We start from the raw sequence: 22406 nt of genomic DNA, 5'->3' as shown, positions 1-22406 counted from the left end.
TTTCTTGGTCAATTCCAACCTGAAACTCTTCTTAACCTGAAGCACCACTTTAGCTAATGGTGGCTGCCACGCTGCTCCCTCGCAATTTCTGTTCTCACTCTGAAGCAAAGTTCTTAACCCGAGGTACTATTTCTGGGTCAGCGGAGTCTGTAACCTGAAGCGTCTGTAACCTGAGGTACCACTGTACAGGGAATGAAGCGTAATAGAAATGTGGAAACAGCTTCTCTTCCAGGATGCTTCTAGCTTCCCATAAAGAAATTCATGTGATTGAGCAGGTGGTTGCTGAAGAACTCCAGGGATGCCTGGAGGATGGGGAGCATTCAGATCCCTTCCAATCGGGAATCAGGCCTCATGTTGGGACTGAAACTGCCTTGGTTGTGCTGGTCCATGATCTCCGGTGCTCTGGGGACAACTGTGAAAGCTGTTTCCTGCTTCTGCTGGAGCTCTCAGTGGCCTTTGACACCATCGACCACGACATCCTTGTGGACTGTCTAGAGGAGCTGGGAGCTGAGGGTTATACAGTGGTTCCACTCCTTCCTCCTGGGCCGTGTTCAGAAAGTGGTGGTGGGGGATGAGTGTTCAGACCCCTGGGCTCTCACTTGTGGGGTGCCTCAGGGTTCCATCCTCTCTCCCATGCTTTTTAATATGTACATGAAGCTCCTGGGAGAGATCATCAGGGGGTTTGGGCTGGGTGTTCATCAGTATGCGGATGATACCCTGCTCTAACTCTCTTTTAAATCGAAACCAGTGAAAGCGGTGAAGGTCCTGTGTGAGTGTCTGGAGGCATTTGGAAGATAGATGCCAGGTAATTGATTGTGGTTGAATCCTGACAAGACAGAAGTGCTGTTCTTGGGTGACAAGGGGCGGGCTGGTGTTGAGGACTCGCTTGGGCTACTGCAACACATTCTATGTGGGGCTACCTTTGAAGGTGACCTGGAAACTACAACTAATCCAGAATGCGGCAGCTAGATTGGTGACTGGGAGTAGCTGCCGAGACCACATAACACCGGTCCTGAAAGACCTACATTGGCTCCCAGTACGTTTCTGGACACAATTCAAAGCGTTGGTGCTCATTTTTAAAGCCCTTAACCGCCTTGGCCCAGTATACCTGAAGGAGTGTCTCCACCCCCATCCCTATGTCTGTACACTGAGGTCCAACTCCCAGGGTCTTCTGCTGGCTCCCTCACTGCGAGAAGTGAAATTACAGGGCCTTCTCGGTAGTTTCACCCGCCCTGTGGAATGCCCTCCTACCAGATGTCAAAGAAATAAACAACTGTCTGACTTTGAGAAGACATCTCAAGGGAGCCCTGTTAGGGAAGCTTTTAATATGTGATGAATTATTGTATTTTAATATTTTGCTGGAAGCGACCCAGAGTGGTTGGAGAAACCCAGCCAGACGGACGGGGTATAAATCAATTATTTTTATTGTTTTAAGGACTTTCCCATGCAATATGGGAATCCACATCCATCTGAAGTTCAGGAGCAGTTGGACAATCCCCAGATTCAGGGGATCTACTTTTGGGGCCATCTGGTAGAAAACGGGGAACTGGGTTTTATGATGAGTAGTAGGAACAGTGTATCCATAACTTGCTCAGGATGCAAAGGGAGAGGTGAGTGCTTTGCTGTGGTTCCAGGACAAATCTCAGACAGTTGACCAACTACAGTCCCACACACAAAGAACACAAAGAACAAGACAAAATGCTGACCGTGGAGAACGGGAGGAGGTCTTCCAGGAATGCCTCCAGACTCTCAATATTTTGTGGGACTGAATCACATCCCAGAGTATTAGACTAGGGACTTGGCTACATTACTCAAAAAACTGTGTGTTGAATGCATTGTAAACAAGCAACATGGTCTTTAAAAGCAGTGGTGGGGTGGCATAGGGCATCTGACACCAGTCTTGAGTGCACCTGCTTCCAGGTTCCATCCCACCCTAACCTTTGGGAGAGTCCAAAAAGGAAAGAATGAAAAGCCCATGGCAGAGACACAACTCCGTCTTAACACCAAACCAGCCATACCTGTGGGATTTTGTAGATGCTTGACACAGGTGACATATGTCTAGAAATATCAGGTTCAGCATCTTCAAGAACAGCCAACAAGTTATTCCTCTTCCGACAGTCATAGTTTGGAATGTCTGTGTGCCCAGTAGAGAGCAGGTCTAGCAGGGCATCAGAAGTCATCCTTGCATTAGAATAATGATCATAGATGACATAGCCGAGGGTGACATTGGGTAAGAGCCTGGGGTCCTGATTGATTTCACGAATGGCAGCCAGGAAGGACAGGATATTCCAGTATTTCCCATGTTTATAGCTAGAACGAAAAAATGCCCCCCTCCACTGAATGAAAACAACATTTCTAATTCTTGCTGTATCTAAACTCTCAGCTGTTTCCAGCACAGAAAATAAAACGAGTCCACCCTGAGATGCTTAAATACCTTCCATTAGTGGCCTGTAGGAGAGAGGAAAGGCCCATCAGCCTCACTGAAGGTGGACTGACACCATAGTGAAACTGACCACAACTTTCACCATCATGAACATTTCATGAGATTGCGTTTCAGCTGTGTTTACAGTCAGCTGCATTATTTACCCCCTTGTAGGTTTGGATTTTTAAATGCCACTTTGCACAATCATAACATTCTCAAATGCAGCATACTCATTTTCAGTCAGGACTTAAGCATCAGCTGCTGCTGCACCTTCAACTGATATGCACCCAAGTTCATGGTCCTGGCATATGGGGGCAACTGGAACCTATGAAATCAGAGTGTGCCTCCAGACAGTCAATCTTTTGCAGGAGGGATTTAAGCAGTTGGTCCCTTACCTTTCCCGCCCTGACCTGGCCACAGTGATCCATGCGACGGCCACTTCCAGGCTTGACTACAGTAATTCGCTCTACGCGGGGCTGCCCTTGAAGCTGTTCCAGAAACTCCAGCGGCTGCAGAATGCTGCAGTGAGGCTCCTCATGGGGTCTCTGCCATGGGAGCATATTCACCCCGTGCTTTTCCAGCTGCACTGGCTCCTGGTGGAGTACAGGGTCAGATTTAAGGTGCTGGTTTTGACCGTTAAAGCCCTTCACAGCCTAGGACCCTCATACCTACGGGACTGCCTCTCCCGGTATGCCCCACGGAGGACCTTAAGGTGCATAAATAGCAACACCCTAGAGGTCCCGGGCCCTAAGGAAGTTAGATTAGGCTCAACCAGAGCCAGGGCTTTTTCAACACTGCCTCTGGCCTGGTGGAAAGCTCTGTCTCATGAGACCAGGGCCCTGCAGGATCTGATTTCTTTCCGCTGGGCCTGTAATACAGAGTTGTTCCGCCTGTCCTTTGGCTTGGAGTCAATTTGATTCCCTCCCCCTCTTTTTTCCCCTTTCTCCTCCTGTGATGAGGCTGCATTTTAACGTTTTAAAGTTTTAATGTTGTATTTTAATCTTGTTTTTAAGTTGTATTCATTCAACTTGTTTATATTATTGCTTGTTAGCCGCCCTGAGCCCGGCATTGGCTGGGGAGGGTGGGGTAAAAATATATATATATTTTTAATTATTATTATTATTATTATTTTAAAAAAGCACCACATAATCAAGTAAATCAGGATGAATGCTGAATCAGCAGGGTGTCTGGAGAAGCCTTGAATCAGGTGGAGAGCATTATTGTTTGTTTGGTTGAATTATTCATTGACTGAATCAGAAGCAGAATGTCACCTCACGTTCCTCTCAAAAATGGGGTCCATTTTAGTGGACCCAAAGGAGAACTTTGGACAAATCCCTTGAGTTTTCATGAGAAGTAAAGGAAAGGGGAAGGGGGAAGAGTGATGTTGTGTCAGGCGTGGAGAGTTGTCTGCTCTAAATCCTCCTTCCGACTTCCGTAGCATTTTATGTGCCAATGGGAAGTTCCTCCCTCCCTCTGGCTTCTTTGCTCTCTGTTATGTTCAGTCTGAGTATTTGGTGAGGGGGGTTCCCAATACTCTCAAGTGACATCTGAACTAGCTGCCCCCTCCTTTCGGGTTCCCTTGTCATTATCTTGTACCTGGGCAACTCCTCCCTCAGCTGTTCAGCTTCTGTCTCTCACTGAACACACTGTGGACTGTCGGACTTGTGTTCGACCGAGCGACTCTTCCGGTCGAGTCTGTGATTAACGACCTGAGCCTTTGATGAGGCTCCAAGCACGTTTCCCCATTATGCAGAGTGAACAAGGGTGGGTGTGTGACTTTTCCCCTCCATCTCTCCATCGGAGAGGAAACTGGTCTGCCATAGAATGCATTCCCCAGTCCTCGTCTTTAGACTATTCCCTGACATGTTGTGATCATTTGGGTTGCCCTTTTAAAATTTTGATGCCGTCAATCATGGTATCCTCCTGAACTGACTTAGTGAGATGGGTGTCAGAGGCACCATATTACAGTGGTTCTGTTCATATCTTCAGTGTCATGTCCAGAAAGCAGCACTCGATGACTGCTCCTCACCCCCACCCCGGTATTTGTGCTATGGAGTTCTGCAAGGTACTATTCTCTCCCCAGCGCTATTTAAGATCTATACGCTATATAAAATCTATATGAAGTCATGGGGTGCGGTCCTGAGGAGTTTTGGAGCAAGGGGCCACCAGTATGCCGATAACACACAGCTCTAGGGACATGGGTGGCAGTGTGATCTACTGAGCTTCTTGGGCTTGCTGGTTGGAAGGTTGGCGGTTTGAATCCATGTGACAGTAGCCAGCTCCCATTGCTCTGTCCCAGCTCCTGCCAACCTAGCAGTTTGATGTTGTTTTTGAAAAAAATTTATTTGATTAAAATAAATAAAGAAACATACAACAAAAAGCAATATAAGATTCAAATGCCGAAATTACGCTGAATCTCCTGACTTCTCCCCATCTCTTCCATGGGTCCTAGTGGTAATATTTACACCTGCAAATCAAAACTGTCCAAATTCTGTCTTTCCAAATTGTCCATACTTTCCATTAATTTACAAGTGTGGTTAAAATCCTGCTAATGTTTTAACCTGCTTACAATGGTCTTGCTTTCGGAGCTTCCCAGTTATTTTTGCCATTTCAGCATAGTCCATCAACTTGGTTTGCCATTCTTCTCTGGTCAGGGTTGTTTCTTCCATCTCTGGGCTAGTAGCATCCGTGCGGCTGTTGTCGCATACATAAACAATCTTTTCTGGTCCTTTGGTATCTTGGTACCTGTTATTCCTAGTAAGAAGGCTTCTGGTTTTTTAAACAAAAGTTATTTTAAACATTTTTTCCAGTTCATTATATATCATCTCCCAGAGAATTTTAAGTTACTTTATACATCCACCACATATGATAAAATGTACCTTCTTTTTCTTTACACTTCCAGCAGGTATTTGAACTCATTCTATACATTATTGCTAATTTAACTGGGGTCAAATACCACCAGTACATCATTTTCATATAATTTTATGTCAGTGAACAACGTGCCATAAATTTCAAATCTGTTTTCCATAACCTCTCCCAATCTGCCATTTGTATATTGTGTCCCAAGTCCCAAGCTCTGGCTTCCATCACGGTGTCCCATTGTGCCAGAAGCGGTTTAGTCATGTTGGCCACATGACCCGGAAAGTTGTCTGTGGATAAACACCCGATCGCTCGGCCTGATAGCGAGATGAGCGCCACTCCCCATAGTCGCATTTGACGAGACTGAACCATCCAGGGGTCTTTACACCTTTACATTAACACACAGCTCTATTTCTCCATAACAGGAGAGTCTCTGAAGGCTTGTGATCAGTGTCTTGATGCAGCAGTGGACTCCATAAGGTCCAATACACTGTGTTCAAATCCTGGAAAGTCCACTTACCTTTAGTAGTCAGGCGGTGTTGTGGCCAACCAAGTCCACACCCGCAATTTGGTGCCCTGCTGGGGAGGGTTGCAGCCTGCCTGCGGATTGACCAATTGTGCCAGGCTTAGGTGCAGGCATTCCGCAGGGGGTGGGCGCAACCAGCCAATAGGCATTGCTTGGCCCCGCTCCCTGGGGGGATAACTTGCAGCCTGCCCAGGCCTCCTCCCCAGTTTGTTGTTGGATCTCCCACCCTCCGCCCCCTTTTTCATATGTCTTATTTTCATACTAAGACCTTCCTATGAACACTGTCAGCAGCCATATTTGGGGCCTGGTGTCAGAACTCCGCACGCCCGAGCTACTCCTCCTCGGACATTCTCCGTCATCTCCTCCGACAGTGATTAACGACCTAAGCCTTTGATGAGGCTCCAGGCACATTCCCATTCCGCAGAGTATACAAACATCAGCAGAAGGACGAGAAATATATGAGCTACATTGCTACGTTTTATTTCTAACTACGCAGGACAGAAAAGAATACACTTCTGCTCTCTGTGAAGGCAGAGAACCAACTGGAACAAAGAAACAGGAAACCAGTAATAACAACATCCATCTCCCGTGAGACTTCCAGCAGTCTGGAATGTAAACGGAGTCTTGTGACTCCAAAAACTGCACAGTGGCATAAACAGAAATCTTAACACCTGGCAGGAATTTTTCCATTTTGCAACTTGGCCCTGGCCATTTGATTTTCGCCTTCCTCATAGCAATCCTCACAACTTTGTGAGGTTAGGCATTGGGTAAGCCTTAGTCTTGGCTGGAGGGGAGGTTACAGCCTCTGTCCACCACTCCTTGGTTAAGGGTATCCTGTTAAAGGGATCTGTGAGGAGTTGCTTCTGTCCGGATGCCCAGCAGGGGGCTAGGGCCATAGCACTCCTCCAACAGGGGCCCCTTGGTGGTTACCCCTACTTGATGTAGGTCATGGGGGGCAGGTGTGGATTACCCTTAGATGCACCCCCAGCAGATGGACTGGGGTGGAATAAATGGCTATACGCAATGCCGATGCCAAACCATTCACATCTGTAATCAATAGAGTTGTGGCTTATTTGGACCCAATGTTATGCTCTTGTCTTGTCTGATTTTTCATCACTTAGGGAGTGACAGGAACACAGGAGCTTGACACACAATTTGTAGGCTCTTTGGATGATTCCCACTTCTAGGTGGAGTTGCACTTCCTCTAAAGGAGCAAGTGCATAGTTTGGGGGCAATATTGGATACACCTTTGTCACTAGAGACCCACGTGTCCTCTTTGGCTGTTTGTGACCACTGGAGTAATGGAAAACTTGGAGATGGACTACTGCAATGCACTCTTTCTGGGGCTGCCCTTGGGTCTGGTGCAGAATCTCTAGTTGGTGCCAAATGATGTAGCCAGATTGTCCTTGCGAGATTTTGGTCAAGAACATCTGGCACCCCCCCCCCATTTGAAGGACTATCCACTTAAACCTATTTTCTGCTTCCTGCAACTTCCATTCCTGATCCACCAGAGGACCTCCTCTCTTATTCCATGACTACTAAGCTTACCCAGGAGGCACCTTGTTGAATGCTTTTTTTGGAAGTCCAAGTGTTGTTTGTCTGTTTCTTTATTAAATTTCTACACCGCCCTTCACCCGATGATCTCAGGGTGGTTCACAGCATAAAAATACAGGATAAGACCAAAAAGTATATAATAAAAACAAGAACAAAAACAAAACAAGAAACCTACAAAAAATCTGCTGAATCGCCTCTGTCTTTATGTGAAATTTCAGTTCCCTTGTTCCCCTCTCAAATTCATCAGAATAGCCCTATCCTGTGTTAGCATCACAGGGGGGGGGGGGGATTCTGCCAGAGCTCACGTAGAATAGTTCAGGTAACTTCTAACTCTTAATCTTGGTACTTTCCACCAATCTTTGGCATTTGCATCTCACAGTTTGGAGGCAGATCTTGGAGTTTTCGCAAACATGTTTTTCTTCAGCCCTGCAGTTGCAAGTGGACCTGCATAAAGTGTTTAGGAACTTGCAGAGGTGGTACTACTTCTCCATATAATTATCAAAATGATAGTGTGTGTGGTTTTTTTGCTTCCAAAGATCACATTTGAGTCCACTAAACGTGATGTTATGGATATGAGGCAGAAAGGTCTGGCAGATATATGCCTCCTAAGCCACTCAAAACTTGGGGCGGCTGAGATTTAGGACAGATGATACCTGCACCAGAATGAGGTTGGCTTGACTTCTCTCCACTTCAGATGTGATCCCTCTGCAGGGCTTCGTTAGTAAGAAGAAAGTTACTGCATCTTGCAAGGACCACAACAAAAGACTTCTAATTCTTTGTAAGGGAGGTGCTCGTTCCTGGGAGGAAAAAGATGGTCCTCATTCTACTGCTTCTACTGCCTTATGGGGACTGTGGGAAACTGAAGACAAAATGCCTCTTGTCTTTGGAAAGGGATGAGATAGATTCACCTAATTATTTCAGGCCAGGAGACCACCTCATCAGTGGGGTCATCTCTGCCACAAACACTGTGTTTCATCCTCATATCTTTAGCCAATGTCCTTCCACCAGCTTTTATTGGTAAGACATTTTGTGGGGATGGAGTTCCTGGTGTTCCACTTGCTATCATTTCCATGAGATCCAACTCATCTCCAGTTACTTTCAGGGGCCTTTCTCATGATCTGGTACCTGCCTTTAAGAACATAAGGAGATCCCACTGGCAGATAAATTTGGGGGTGATGAGGCTCTCAGCGGCTACCAGTCACAATGGCTATGTTCTCCATTCACTGTCACAGGCACTATGCCTCTGGGTACCAGTAACTGAGAATCTCAAGTAGGGGAAGAGTTCTTGTGCTTCTCAGTTTTCCATGTGCATCTGGTTGGCCGCCTTGAGAATGCTGGAACAGATGAGCCTTGGGGCTGATTCTGCAGGATTTTTTTGAAAGAGAGGTATAGCTGAATATTAGAGGTAGAACAGAAATATCACTTGGACAGTGCTGGCATGTATATAATTTCTCCCCCCAGGAAAGGACCCACAAAGTACTGGCAGCTCCTCTCCTTCTTGTATGCCATTCAAGCGATCAACCAGAATCAAAAGCTGTTACCCAACATCACCCTGGGCTACAGCATCCATGAGAACTTTTTTGATGGAAGGGTGACCTATGATGCTTTGCTAGACATGTTGTCAATTGGGCAGCTGAACTTTCCAAACTACAGCTGTGGTAAACAGACTCACTTACTGGCTGTTCTCGAAGGGTCCGACTCTCAAAACTCCATCCAGATTTCAAACGTGTTGGGCATCTATAAAATCCCACAGGTAGGAATGGAGAGAGGTATAATAGCATTATGATATTGGCAGTCTTATTTTCAACTACCCTCCTGTTGATCCCTAGCATGAAATTTGCCTTCTTTACGGCTGCCACAACCTTCAAGGAAATCACTGTTCCCACCAAAGGGTCCTTGCACTAGACCTTCCTCCTTCCTAAGACCCTCCCAATCTCATGTTGGGCTTAGAAATATTTAGGCTTTGATCTGAAATCAAACAAGATACAATTCTTCCTTCTCTTCCCAGGTCACTTATGCTTTTGTCTCTCATGTTCTGAATGATAAGAGGCATTTCCCTTTTTACTACCGGATGCTCCCCAAAGAAGAAGCCCTGTACCCAGGGATTGTCAAGCTGCTCCAGCACTTCCGATGGACGTTGATTGGCCTCCTTGCACCAGACACCGACAATGGAGAGAGGTTCCTGAAGAGCTTGACACCCGTGCTCATCAAGAGCGGAGTCTGTGTTGTCATCTCACAAAGCATCCAAGGACTGAATACAAATGGAGTATACATGCCTCGTCTTCCATTCCGCAAGTGGAGGCAAGTGCATGTATTTGTTTACTATGGGGAAATGACTTATTTCTTAGATGGACTACTCATCATACAAAAGTTTTTTGACATAGGGATGAAATCCATTTTTGGGAAAATCTTCATCACAACAGTTTTGTGGGATGTCGCCCTGGAGCTGATGTATAATGACATATCTTTCCAACACATCCATGGTATATTTTCCTTCTTCACTGAGACAAGTAAAGGGGCAAAATACGATGATTTTCTACCCTTTTTCTTTGATATTAAGAAGTTTTGGGAGGGTGCTTTTAATTGTTTCTATTTAAAGCATGCATTCTCAGTGAAAGGCCAGACAAGATGCAGAGAGAGAGGGAAACTGGAGAGGCTTCCCCAAGATGATCTGGAAAGAATCCTCTCTCTAGACAGCTACAGGATCTACAACACTCTGCAAGCCGTGGCTCATGCCTTAAATGCTGCATATTCATCTAGATCTAAGCAGAGGGGAACTGAGAGAATGGGACTTCAAAGGCTACAGCCATGGCAGGTATTTTCTTTCCCTTCATAGACATCTCAACTGAGCATGACAATTGATTGTATTGTTGCAGATATTGAATATTGCGCAGTTTGAAATGATTGGAAGCATAAGAACTGGAAGCATTCATTTCCTTTTGGAAATGAATTATTGTCCAGGCGCATAGAAATATTATTCACTCTTTACTGGCAGAACTCTTTATAACAGAATGAAAACATCATTCTGTCCAGCACAGGCTCGGGATCTCTCTCTCTCTCTCTCTCTCTCTCTCTCCATCTCTCTCTTTCTCCTGCCTTTCAGCCTCCAGGCTGTTTGCTTTACCTTCTGGAGAGCTTCCTTTACCAAACTCTATTGAGTTTTGGAGCCAAAGACAAAAAGGCAACTCCCTTCAAAAAGGAGATATTGCAATCCAAAACCTTCATCACATGATCTAAGGTTACAACACTCACATGTTAAACCAGTTAGTTAATCTTAATCTCAGCAAGAGCCCAGAGCCTTTTAGAAAAAAACTACTATGGAAAAAACCCAAAGTTTGCAAAACACATTACCCATTTTCCATTTTGAACCTTCCTTTATACATATACATTTTTCATTTCTGTTTGCTATTTTTATTCTTGCCTCATTGCACAGCCCCCCGAGCAACTGCTCCCATCATGTGCCCAATTCTCCTTTCCCCACAAGTTGGAATTATTTTTGGCAGGGGAGATGACATTGATCAGGCTGTCTCTAGTCTCTATTCCTTTGACACCCGCTTGTCTCTGCTCTGGCTCTCTGCTCCCTCCACCAAGCTCCTGCCTTTCCGTGCTGAAGCCCATATTAGAGATTTCATTCAGTTTGCCTTGAAAGGAAAAACAAACCTCATTCACTCTTTCTGAACGAATCCAAGGGGGCAGCATCCTTCAAAATACATGCTTACTAGGAGAAAATGACACAGAAATGCTGAAGAATTCTGATGAGTTTCTATTATTATTATTATTTAAAAAATGCTTCAGAAATGTGGAGAACTGAATTTAAGATTGGTGTTTGTGTGTGTGAGAGAAAACAGTATGAACCAAAAGTGACAAGATCTCTCCATTACTATTTGAGTTTGCAACCAGCCCTAAGCAAAGGGGAAGTGGATTGTCAGTATGCTTCCATTATTATTATTATTATTATTATTATTATTATTATTATTATATAATTTTAATTAAATTTTCAATCTAACAATTCCAAATAAACATTTTACAAATATCCAATGACTTCCCTTCTTCTCTTTCCTTGGTCCATTTTACATCTTATACACCCCTGCATATTTTACTATAACCATTCAAATCAGTTTTCTACTTTTACATCCATTAAACATTATTTACGTGGTTGAATTTATCTTAATGCTGTCACCATTTTCAGCTGTATACAGTTATTTTCCCTATACTCAATAAATGCTTTCCACTCTTCTTTCAATGTATCTTCTTCTTGCTCTCTTATTCTGTATGTTAAATCTCCAATTTCTGCATATTCTGTCCACTTAAGCTGCCAATCCTCTTTAGCTGGGACCTCGCTCACTTTCCATTTCTGGGCCAGCAAAACAGGGGCCTATGCTTCCCTTTATTCTAAATGCTCTCATCTTTGCTTCTGTTCCAGCTCCACCCTTTCCTAGGAAACACCCAGTTCTACAATTCTTCCATGGACAGAGTGTATTTGGATGAGAACGGGGAGCTGGCAGCCGACTTGGACATTGTGAACTGGGTGGTGTTCCCCAATAAATCCGTCCTCAGAGTGAAGTTTGGGAGTATCGACAGACAGGGATCCCCAGACCTGAAGTGCTCCATCGACCAGGAGGCCATTGTGTGGCCCAAGTGCCTCAATCAGGTGACGGGGAATGGGAATCATGCCTGTCATTTTGCTGTCTTTTCTATGAGCTCTAATAAGTGCTCCCTGTTCTGTGGGCTGCTGCCCTCAGTTGCCTGTCAACTCCAGCACTGGGCCGTTGTTCCAGATAGTACCTACAGCTCCTCTGCTCAGCTGGGTGCCAAAGAAGGCTTCCTGCTAAACTGTGTGAATGGGGAAAGGGGGGTTCCTCGCTTTTCTCTTGTTGCATGAATTTTATTAGTAGTGAATAGCTCATGGCCCATATACAGAACTTTATTTAATGGAGGTCCTTTGTTTTTTTCTGAATTTAATCATGAATCATTCATGTAATGGACAGTGATGGGAAATGCTGAGTTTCAAGCTATAGTCCAGATGCTACAGCAGATGACAACATACTATGCCTCAAAGAACAATTCTCATTGACGCTCTTCGTCTTTGTGCCTAGACCCTTCCTACTTCCAGGTGTGTGGAAAGCTGTCGCCCTGGATCCGTCAAGGTGATTCAGGAAGGGAAGCCTCTTTGCTGTTATGAATGTCTTCCCTGTGCAGAAGGGACCATCTCCACTCAGGAAGGTGGGTGACTCCAAGGGAAAGGCTGGCCTTGGGGAAGAGAGAAGGGTTCAGTCAGGAATCTCTCAAAACCATTTTTGGGCAGGATCAGGCTGGTATGCTTCATGTGTGGGAGAGAACTGGGTGGTTCAAATCATCATCATCATCAATCTCTTTTTATGATTATAGTTTACGATATTGTTCTAAAATGCATCATCATCATCATCAACATCATATATATATAAATATGATCAAATGTGAAGGAGGGAGGTCTAAACCACAAAGCCTCTTGGTCTTGCTGATCGGAAGGGCAGCAGTTTGAAACTACGCGACGGACTGAGGTCCCATTTCTCTCTGAGCTTCTTCCATCCTAGCAGTTCGAAAGCACACCACTGCAAGTAGATGGATAGGTGTCACTGCAGCGGGAAGGTAAACGGTGTTTCCGTGCGCTCTGGCATTCGTCATGGTGCCCCTTTGCACCAGAAGCGGTTTAGTCATGCTGGCCACATGACCCAGAAAGCTGTCTGTGGACAAACACCAGCTCCCTTGGCCTGAAGCAAGATGAATGCTGCACCCCATAGTTCTCTTTGACTGGACTTAACTGTCCCGGGGTCCTTAAGGAGGGAGATTGTTATGGACCTAGGATAGATATTAGACTTCTGCACAGACCCCTGGTCCTCCTTTGGCCCTGGTATAGGGGGCTCCAAGCAGCCCAACCTGCCAGAGGCCAAGCTGGGAATCTCCAGCCCTGGAATCTGTCCCACATTTCTTCGGGTTAGAGCTAATGTTTAGAAAAACCTAATTAAATACCTGTAGTGATCTGTGGCTGTCCCAGACTGACTTGGTCTACAACTGAATCCCTCCCCAGAGGCTAGATACTGCTCAGGGCTTGGCTGAATCCAGAGTAGTAGACATTACTCTTTCTCTCTCTCTTTTGCAGATGCAGACCATTGCAAAAAATGCCCAGAAAATCAGCATCCAAACATGAACCGAGATCAATGTGTGTTCAAGCATATCACCTTCCTAGCCTATGAAGAATCTCTGGGGGTTGTCCTACTTTCCCTTGCCCTCCTGGGGTCCTTAGCCACAAGCTTTGATTTAGGAATCTTTATTAAATACAACGAAACTCCCATAGTCAAAGCCAACAACCGGGACCTCTCCTACATCCTCCTCGTCTCCCTCCTGCTTTCCTTTTTGTCCTCCTTCCTGTTCATTGGGAGGCCAAGGAAAGGGACCTGCCTTCTCCGACAAACAGGCTTCAGCATCATCTTCTCTGTTGCTGTTTCTTCTGTGTTGGCAAAAACCATCACTGTGGTTCTGGCCTTCCTGGCCACCAAGCCAGGGAACTCAGTGAGGAGATGGCTGGGGAAGAGTCTGGCCAACTCCATTGTCATTTCCTGTTCCTGTGTCCAAGTTGTCATCTGCATGATCTGGCTGGGGATCTCGCCACCATTCCCAGACTCTGACATGCACTCCCAGCCTGGGGAGATCATCCTGCAATGCAACGAAGGGTCTGTGGCCATGTTTTATGTTGCCCTTGGGTACATGGGCTTCTTGGCGGCCATCTGCTTCATGGTGGCTTTCCTAGCCAGGAAGCTGCCTGGGGCCTTCAATGAAGCCAAGCTGATCACCTTCAGCATGCTGGTCTTCTGCAGTGTTTGGGTGTCCTTTGTGCCCACCTACCTGAGCACAAAAGGGAAGTTCATGGTAGCCGTGCAGGTCTTCTCTATCTTGGCCTCCAGTGCTGGGCTCCTGGGCTGCATCTTTATTCCCAAATGCTACATTATTTTGTTGAGACCTGATCTGAACACAAAGGAGCACCTGACAGCAAAAACTAAAGATAGCATCTGATTCTTAAAATATTATTTTTCAGGAAGGTAGAGAAGTGATGTTCTTGAAAAATGATGTTTCAATTTAAAAAATCATTACGCTCATTTGATCATGTAGAACAAACCAACTTAATGGAAATAGTTATGAAATTTGGCTGAAAATTTGTTAAAACTTTGGAAGATATAGATCACGTAGATCACAGGGAATTCAAACTACCAAAATTTTGTAATTATTCTTGGAACGGAACAAGGATGTCCACTGTCACTCCTGTTATTTCTCCAAGTGAATCTCCAGCCCCCGGCTCTCTCACTTCCTCATTCATCATCACCTCCTCTGCGGGTGCTGCTAAGTACCCTCTGTCTTTGAGCTCTTTGCTCTCCTACTTTTAAGGCTCGCTGGGTTCTGGGAGATGGTGTGTCTAGAATGGTTTCTAATGACATGTCAGCCAGGTGTTGCTCTGGCTCTCTCATGATTTCTCAACTTTCCCCCTCATCTGCCTCTGAGCTGTGACTTCCCTCAAAGCCCTGTTGTAAATCTATACTGTCTTCCTCTTCCTCCTCCCTGGGGGGGTCAGGATGGAGAGGTGGCCTCCCCCATTCCTCCCTGGCCCTTGGTCATCTTGGTCAGCCTCCACCCCATGCCTGTCAACTCATCAATATCTTCCTTAATTTATGGTGCCCAGAACTGGACACCGTATTCCAGGTGTGGTCTGACCAAGGCAGAATGGAGTGGGACTTTTACGTCCCTTGATCTGGACACTATACTTCTGTTGAAGCAGACTAAGATTTCACTTTTATAAACTTTATAGAACTGTTTAGAACTTTTACAGCTGCCTGGAACTTCCAAAACTGTATTGGAGAATCACGGGAGGCAGGAGCCATCCGTACTGCAGACACCAAGAAGCAATCAGGGTGCGTCGCGCAATCAAAGTGGTGCGGGAACTTTATGATCCTTGTGTTCAGGACCCTTGTGTTGCTGGGACCCATAGATGGCTGTGGGGACATGCAACAGACCACGCTTATAGAGAGTTTGCATGAAACCCACAAAAATGGTTAGCTCCATTGGGCCCTTAACTTTAGAAAAGGGGGGAGTTTCAGGGAGCATGTGGAAGATTGGGGGAAATCAAAACCCATTCCTCCTGATCAGAATTGATGAGTTGATGACCACTGTAAGCAGATGAAAACATTAGCAAGATTGCAGTAACACTTGTAATGTAGCAATTGCTATGGAGAAAATGGAGTGATGTAAAATATGGACTATTGAACAGTATGCAGTTGAACCCATGGAGGGGAATGTGAGAAGTCCAAAGATTTGGAGAGATCTTTAAATATAGATATGTATGGTTGTATTGTTATAATCTTATACTTGTAAAATCAAATAAAAACTATTAAAAGAAAAGAATTGATGAGTTGGTTGTGTTGAGTGCTCACAGCCCATCCCAAGCAAAACATTCAGGTTCATTTGGCCCTTAAATTATAATGGGGGCTGAAGAGGCCACATAGGTCAGGGGGACTTGAAATCCATTACTTGTGATCAAGAACAAGAGGAAATTCACACAGGGGGTTCAAGCAACCCACCCTGAAAACAATATTTAGGTTCATCCCTCTCTTGAACCAAAATAGGATTTCAGGGGCCACCTGGAAGGTTGGGGTGCTCTAACACATCCCTTGGGATTGCGGGGGGATGAGATGGTTGTGCACAACCTGCCACCCTCAAAAATATGTTTGTGGTGACATTTAAAACTACCCCGTTTGGGGTGTCCTAAAAGCACGAGGGAAAGAAGGAAGAGCACAGCCACTTTTCATTTGTGATGTAGGCTTTTTGCTCTATCCCTCTCACTGTCTGCAGCTGTTTAGGGAATTGACAAGACGGGATATTTTATGCACCAGACTTTTCAGACTCAGGGCGAGAAATTATGAATCTCTGGAGAAATCCCTGGGAAAAATAAGAATTTTTATTAGGCGGGGAAGCATCGCCCTGGCAACCTTCTGGAGTCTCTCTGTGGCTTGAGGAGCAGATGCAGAGCTGGAGAAAACATGTTTGCAAGAACACAGAGAAGCAGCTGCCCTGTTTTGACATGGGCCAGCATAGGGTGTAAATGTCAGCTTGGACTTTAAATGGCAATGCACCTTCGTTGGGGTCAGGACCAATATATTCTTTTAGAAAGTATGCAAATATATATACACTCGACATAGTGTACCTACATCTGAACACTGTGAACTCATGAAACCCACTCCCTTTACAAGATTATTATTATTATTATTATTATTATTATTATTATTATTAATCATAATAATAATTTATGGGGTTTATTTACCGTTGTATACATAGAGGTTTCAGCGGAGTTCACAGAAAAGATCACAACATATATAACCAGAATAAAAACAACAACCCAATAACACCCACCCCCTGAAAGGAGCCACATTTTAAAAGGGTATAGGATGTCAATCAGGTCAACCAAAGGCCTGGTTAAAGAGGAAGGTTTTTGCCCGGTGCCTAAAGGTGTATAATGAAGGTGCCAGTGTTAGAATCATAGAATCATAGAATCATAGAGTTGGAAGAGACCACAAGGGCCATCGAGTCCAACCCCCTGCCAAGCAGGAAACACCATCAGAGCACTCCTGACATATGGTTGTCAAGCCTCTGCTTAAAGACCTCCAAAGAAGGAGACTCCACCACACTCCTTGGCAGCAAATTCCACTGTCGAACAGCTCTTACTGTCAGGAAGTTCTTCCTAATGTTTAGGTGGAATCTTCTTTCTTGTAGTTTGGATCCATTGCTCCGTGTCCGCTTCTCTGGAGCAGCAGAAAACAACCTTTCTCCCTCCTCTATGTGACATTCTTTTATATATTTGAACATGGCTATCATATCACCCCTTAACCTCCTCTTCTCCAGGCTAAACATGCCCAGCTCCCTTAGCCGTTCCTCATAAGGCATCGTTTCCAGGCCTTTGACCATTTTGGTTGCCCTCCTCTGGACACGTTCCAGTTTGTCAGTGTCCTTCTTGAACTGTGGTGTCCAGAACTGGACACAGTACTCCAGGTGAGGTCTGACCAGAGCAGAATACAGTGGCACTATTACTTCCTTTGATCTAGATGCTATACTCCTATTGATGCAGCCCAGAATTGCATTGGCTTTTTTAGCTGCTGCATCACACTGTTGGCTCATGTCAAGTTTGTGGTCAACCAAGACTCCTAGATCCTTTTCACATGTAGTGCTCTCAAGCCAGGTGTCACCCATCTTGTATTTGTGCCTCTCATTTTTTTTGCCCAAGTGCAATACTTTACATTTCTCCCTGTTAAAATTCATCTTGTTTGTTTTGGCCCAGTTCTCTAATCTGTCAAGGTCGTTTTGAAGTGTGATCCTGTCCTCTGGGGTGTTAGTCACCCCTCCCAGTTTGGTGTCATCTGCAAATTTGATCAGGATGCCCTTGAGTCCATCATCCAAGTCGTTGATAAAGATGTTGAATAAGACCGGGCCCAAGACAGAACCCTGTGGCACCCCACTAGTCACTCTTCTCCAGGATGAAGAGGAACCATTGATGAGCACCCTTTGAGTTCGGTCAGTCAGCCAGTTACAAATCCTCTGAGTGGTAGCATAGTCAAGACCGCATTTTACCAGCTTCTTTACAAGAATATCATGGGGCACCTTGTCAAATGCCTTGCTGAAATCAAGGTAGGCTACATCCACTGCGTTCCCTTCATCTACCAGGCTTGTAATTCTGTCAAAAAACGAGATCAGGTTAGTCTGACATGACTTATTTTTCAGAAATCCATGCTGACTATTGGTGATCACAGCATTCCTTTCTAGGTGTTCACAGACTGTTTGCTTAATGATCTGCTCCAGAATCTTCCCTGGTATTGATGTCAGACTGACTGGGCGGTAATTATTTGGGTCTTCTCTTTTCCCCTTTTTGAAAATAGGGACAACATTTGCCCTCCTCCAGTCTGCCGGGACTTCGCCTGTTCTCCAGGAATTCTCAAAGATGACTGCCAGTGGTTTTGAGATCACATCTGCCAGTTCTTTTAATACTCTTGGATGCAGTTCATCTGGCCCTGGAGACTTGAATACATCTAGACTAGCCAAGTATTCTTGTACTATCTCCTTAGTTATTCTGGGCTGTGTTTTCTCTGCTGAATCATTTGCTCCAAATTCTTCAGGTCGGGCATTGTTTTCTTTATCGGAGAAGACTGAGGCAAAGAAGGCATTGAGGAGTTCAGCCCTTTCTGTGTCCCCTGTTTGCATTTTACCATCTTCTCCTCTGAGTGACCCCACTGTTTCTTTGTTCTTCCTTTTGCTACGAACATACCCATAAAAGCCTTTTTTGTTGCCTTTAACCTCTCTAGCAAGCCTGAGTTCATTCTGTGCTTTAGCTTTTCTGACTTTGTGTCTACACGTGCTGGCTATTTGTTTGAATTCCTCTTTGGTGGTTTCCCCCCTTTTCCATTTTTTGTACACATCCTTTTTTAATCTTAACTCAGTTAAAAGTTCTTTAGATAGCCACCCTGGCTTCTTTAGGCACCTTCCATGTTTCCGTCTCATTGGTATTGCCTGAAGTTGTGCTTTTACTATCTCCCTCTTAACAAACTCCCAGCCATCATGAACTCCCTTTCCTTTTAGTATTACTGTCCATGGGATCTCACCCAGCACTTCCCTAAGTTTTATGAAGTCGGCTTTCTTAAAGTCAAGAAATTGAGTCCTAGTATGCTTGGCTGCTCCTTTCCTCTGTATAGTAAACTTCAGAAGAGCATGATCACTCGCGCCTAATGATCCTTCCACTTCTACCCCACTAACCAGGTCATCAACATTGGTTAGGACCAGATCTAAAATGGCTGTTCCTCTTGTTGCTTCTCCCACTTTCTGGACAATGAAGTTGTCTGCAAGGCTAGTGAGGAATCTGTTTGACCTTATGCTCTTGGCTGAGTTTGACATCCAACAAATATCCGGGTAATTGAAGTCCCCCATTACTACTATCTCCCTTCCTTTTGCATGCTTGGCCATCTGTTCCAGGAAGGCATCATCTATGTCCTCCGTTTGGCTTGGGGATCTATAGTAAACTCCCACAATGAGGTCCCTGTTATTCTTCTCTCCCTTAATTTTGACCCAAATGCTCTCACTTTGGCTTTGAGGTTCTGAATCTTGGATCTCTTCACAGGTATACACATCCCTGACATATAACGCCACTCCTCCTCCTTTCTTGTCTGGTCTGTTTCTCTGAAATAGTTTGTATCCCTCCATTATTACATTCCAATCGTGGGACTAATCCCACCAGGTTTCAGTGATTCCTATTATGTCATATTTAGTTTGCTGCACCAAGAGCTCAAGCTCATCTTGTTTATTTCCCATGCTTTGCGCATTAGTGTACAGACATTGAAGTCCATTAATCATTCCCCCGTGTCTCTTATTTAAGGATTTTTTCCTCCCACCACTAGGTCTGCGTGCTGTTTCCTCCATTCGGTCTATGACATTTGGATGATCATCTTCTTCAATTGATAGACTCCTACCTTCAGGACCACTGTCTCCCTCCCCCACATTAGTCAGTTTAAAGCCCTCCTGATGAGGTTTCTGAGATTTTTGGCAAAAACATTCCTCCCAACCGTTGTGAGGTGCAGCCCATCGCTTGCCAGAAGTCCATCTTCAAGAAACTGCAGTCCGTGATCTAAGAATCCAAACCGTTCCTGTTTACACCATTTGCGAAGCCAGTTGTTCACTTCCACTATTTTTCCCTCTCTCCCTGGGCCACGTCGTTCAACTGGTAGGACAGATGAGATGACAATTTGTGCATTTAATTGCTTCAATTTCCTGCCCAGAGCCTCATAATCTCTTTTGATCTTCTGGAGGCTATTGCTTGCAGTGTCATTGGTTCCCACATGAACCAAGAGGAAGGGGTATTTGCCAGTGGGTTTTATGATTCCTTGCAGTCGTTCAGTTACATCTTGGATCTTAGCCCCGGGGAGACAGCACACTTCCCGAGACATCTTGTCAGGCCCACAGATCACTGCTTCTGTTCCCCTCAGTAGGGAATCCCCTATCACCACTACCCGCCTCCTCCTAGGTCTGGTCAGGGTTCTTCCGTGAGCTGTCCGTTCCAAGGTCACCTGCACATTCCCTGAGAACTGACTTTGCTGCTTGTTTTCATATACCTGATCGACTGTAATGAGGGAGAGATCCTCAAATGGAGTCTGCTCTTCGTCTTCCATGCTAGGGGAGAGGACCTCAAAGCGATTGTGTATTTCTAAACAATCAGAGCGAACCCTGGGCCTCCTACTTCTTTGAGTCACGTTTCTCCATATATCTGGCTCCTGTGTTGGTGAACTAGCCTCCTTCTCAGGGGAGTCCCCTGTCTCCTCCTTGGTGGAGACGGTGTGCTCTGTTGCTTCCAAGAAGAGCTCCAGCTGTCTAATTCTTTGGAGCGTAGCTACACGTTCCTCCAGTTGCTGGACTTTGTCTTTTAAGAGGGCAATCAACATTCAATTGCTGCAGGTAAAGCTGCCTGCAACCTTTGGCAAGATGGCAAACATTGCGCAGGAACCGCAGGCGACTGCAGCTGTTCCCTCACCCTCCATCTTGAGAACGTTTCGAATGTTAGTGGACATTCGGCACAGAAACATGCGTGTATACGTTTAAGAAGTTTCTGGGATTAATTGGCTGCAGCTGGCCGTTGCTATAAAAGGAAAAAGCTGAGTTTTGTAGCCTGCCTGCAGGAATAACACCCACCAGAGTTTGAGTTTATTGTTTTGTAATAAAGTCTTCATTTTAGTTTGGGTTTTTACACCTATGTCTCCTGGAGTCACTCTGTCCTCTGCCACCAGCTGGAAATCCCCCTCCAACAGGTTATGGGCCCAGTCCCCAGTCCTGAGTGGGCAGAGACAGAGCGTGAAAAGAACCCAGAGACTGGAAGCAACTCAGCATTTTTCAAGCAGCTGGCTGTGTGAAGGCATCGGCAGGGAGTGTTTGTTTGAGACCAGGAGCCGATCATTTCTTCAAGCCACGTGTGAGTAAGGACTGAGTGGAAAGCTGAAAGCTGAAAGCTGGGGGGAGCCATGGCTGGACCTGGAGCAGGAGCTCAAGAGGGAGCTTCCTATTTTCCAGTAGAGAAACTGGGAGAGTCCAATTATATGTCATGGAGTTTACAGATGCAGGCGTTTTTAAAGAAAGAACCTGGATCTCAGTGTCCGGGCTGAACGATGGGGGTGGAGACGCTCCTGCAGGTATACAGGACCGAGGCCATTTAGGGTTTTCAATGTCAGCACCAACACTTTGAATTGTGCTCGGAAATGTACTGGGAGCCAATGCAGATCTCTCAGGACCGGTGTTATGTGGTCCCGGCGGCCATTCCCAGTCACCAGTCTAGCTGCCGCATTCTGGATTAATTGCAGTTTCTGGGTCACCTTCAAATGTAGTCCCACGTAGAACGCAGTCATCCCCACCAAACAGAACTTTATTTCTGCAATACAACACAACTTTAATACAGGCAACTTGCTGTTTGCACGGGGGTTGCGTTCTGGGTCATTGCACAGCAGCAGACACGCAAAAGCCCATTTCTCGCGCGCCCCCTGTCTTCTAGGGCCGAAAACGACGTGTGGGTTGCACATGTACGTCAATCTATCGCTCGCACAATGGTTCCCACCTGTATAAGAAAAATGCTTCCTAACGTAAGTTAATACCTGCTTATCTCCCATACAGCTGTAACATATAATGCAACTCTAACAGCAACAGCTTGGAAGGAAAAGGAGGAGGGGGAATCAACGATGAAGTATTGAAAGTAGTATTTAAAGTGCATCTTTTAGAAAACCATGTATAAGTAAGGCATCTTTTCTATCTACACTGATGTCCCTATGATGAGCTTTCTACCTGAACAATCTTCCACATTTTCTACGCTAACATCCTGCTGAAGATTTCTTCTTCTGTAGTAGGATTTCTGTTTATCACTGAAACTTATTTCCATGGTTCGTGGACTTCATTCGTTCAGGCAATCAGGGAATCATAGAGTCGGAAGGGCCTGGATGGTAATCT

The 22406-nt window shown here is 45.3% G+C and overlaps 1 protein-coding gene and 1 long non-coding RNA gene across 2 annotated transcripts in view; one reads left to right on the top strand and one right to left on the bottom strand.

Annotated features, from left to right (window-relative positions):
- Nucleotides 1–22406, bottom strand: part of LOC310757463 — a 253294-nt gene that overhangs the window by 209098 nt on the left and 21790 nt on the right. The window lies entirely within an intron of this gene.
- Nucleotides 1600–14520, top strand: LOC310756663 (vomeronasal type-2 receptor 26-like). Its single transcript, XM_083601181.1, has 5 exons — nt 1600–1610; nt 9370–10176; nt 11785–12012; nt 12458–12584; nt 13501–14520. Exons 2-5 carry the CDS (start codon nt 9433–9435, stop codon nt 14409–14411), a joined length of 2010 nt encoding a protein of 669 aa, XP_083457307.1. The 5' UTR covers nt 1600–1610; nt 9370–9432; the 3' UTR covers nt 14412–14520.

The sequence above is a fragment of the Podarcis filfolensis genome (genome assembly GCF_964270895.1).
Source record: "Podarcis filfolensis genome assembly, chromosome: 2".
Classification (NCBI taxonomy): domain Eukaryota; kingdom Metazoa; phylum Chordata; class Lepidosauria; order Squamata; family Lacertidae; genus Podarcis; species Podarcis filfolensis.
This window is presented reverse-complemented; position numbering and strand designations above follow the sequence as displayed.

Excerpts from the sequence above, each read along its gene's own strand:
- LOC310756663 (XM_083601181.1), top strand. The coding sequence starts at position 9,433 with ATGCTCCCCAAAGAAGAAGCCCTGTACCCAGGGATTGTCAAGCTGCTC. Across the intron at positions 12,013-12,457 it reads GGCCCAAGTGCCTCAATCAG|ACCCTTCCTACTTCCAGGTG; the intron begins GTGACGGGGAAT and ends CTTTGTGCCTAG. Across the intron at positions 12,585-13,500 it reads GACCATCTCCACTCAGGAAG|ATGCAGACCATTGCAAAAAA; the intron begins GTGGGTGACTCC and ends TCTCTTTTGCAG.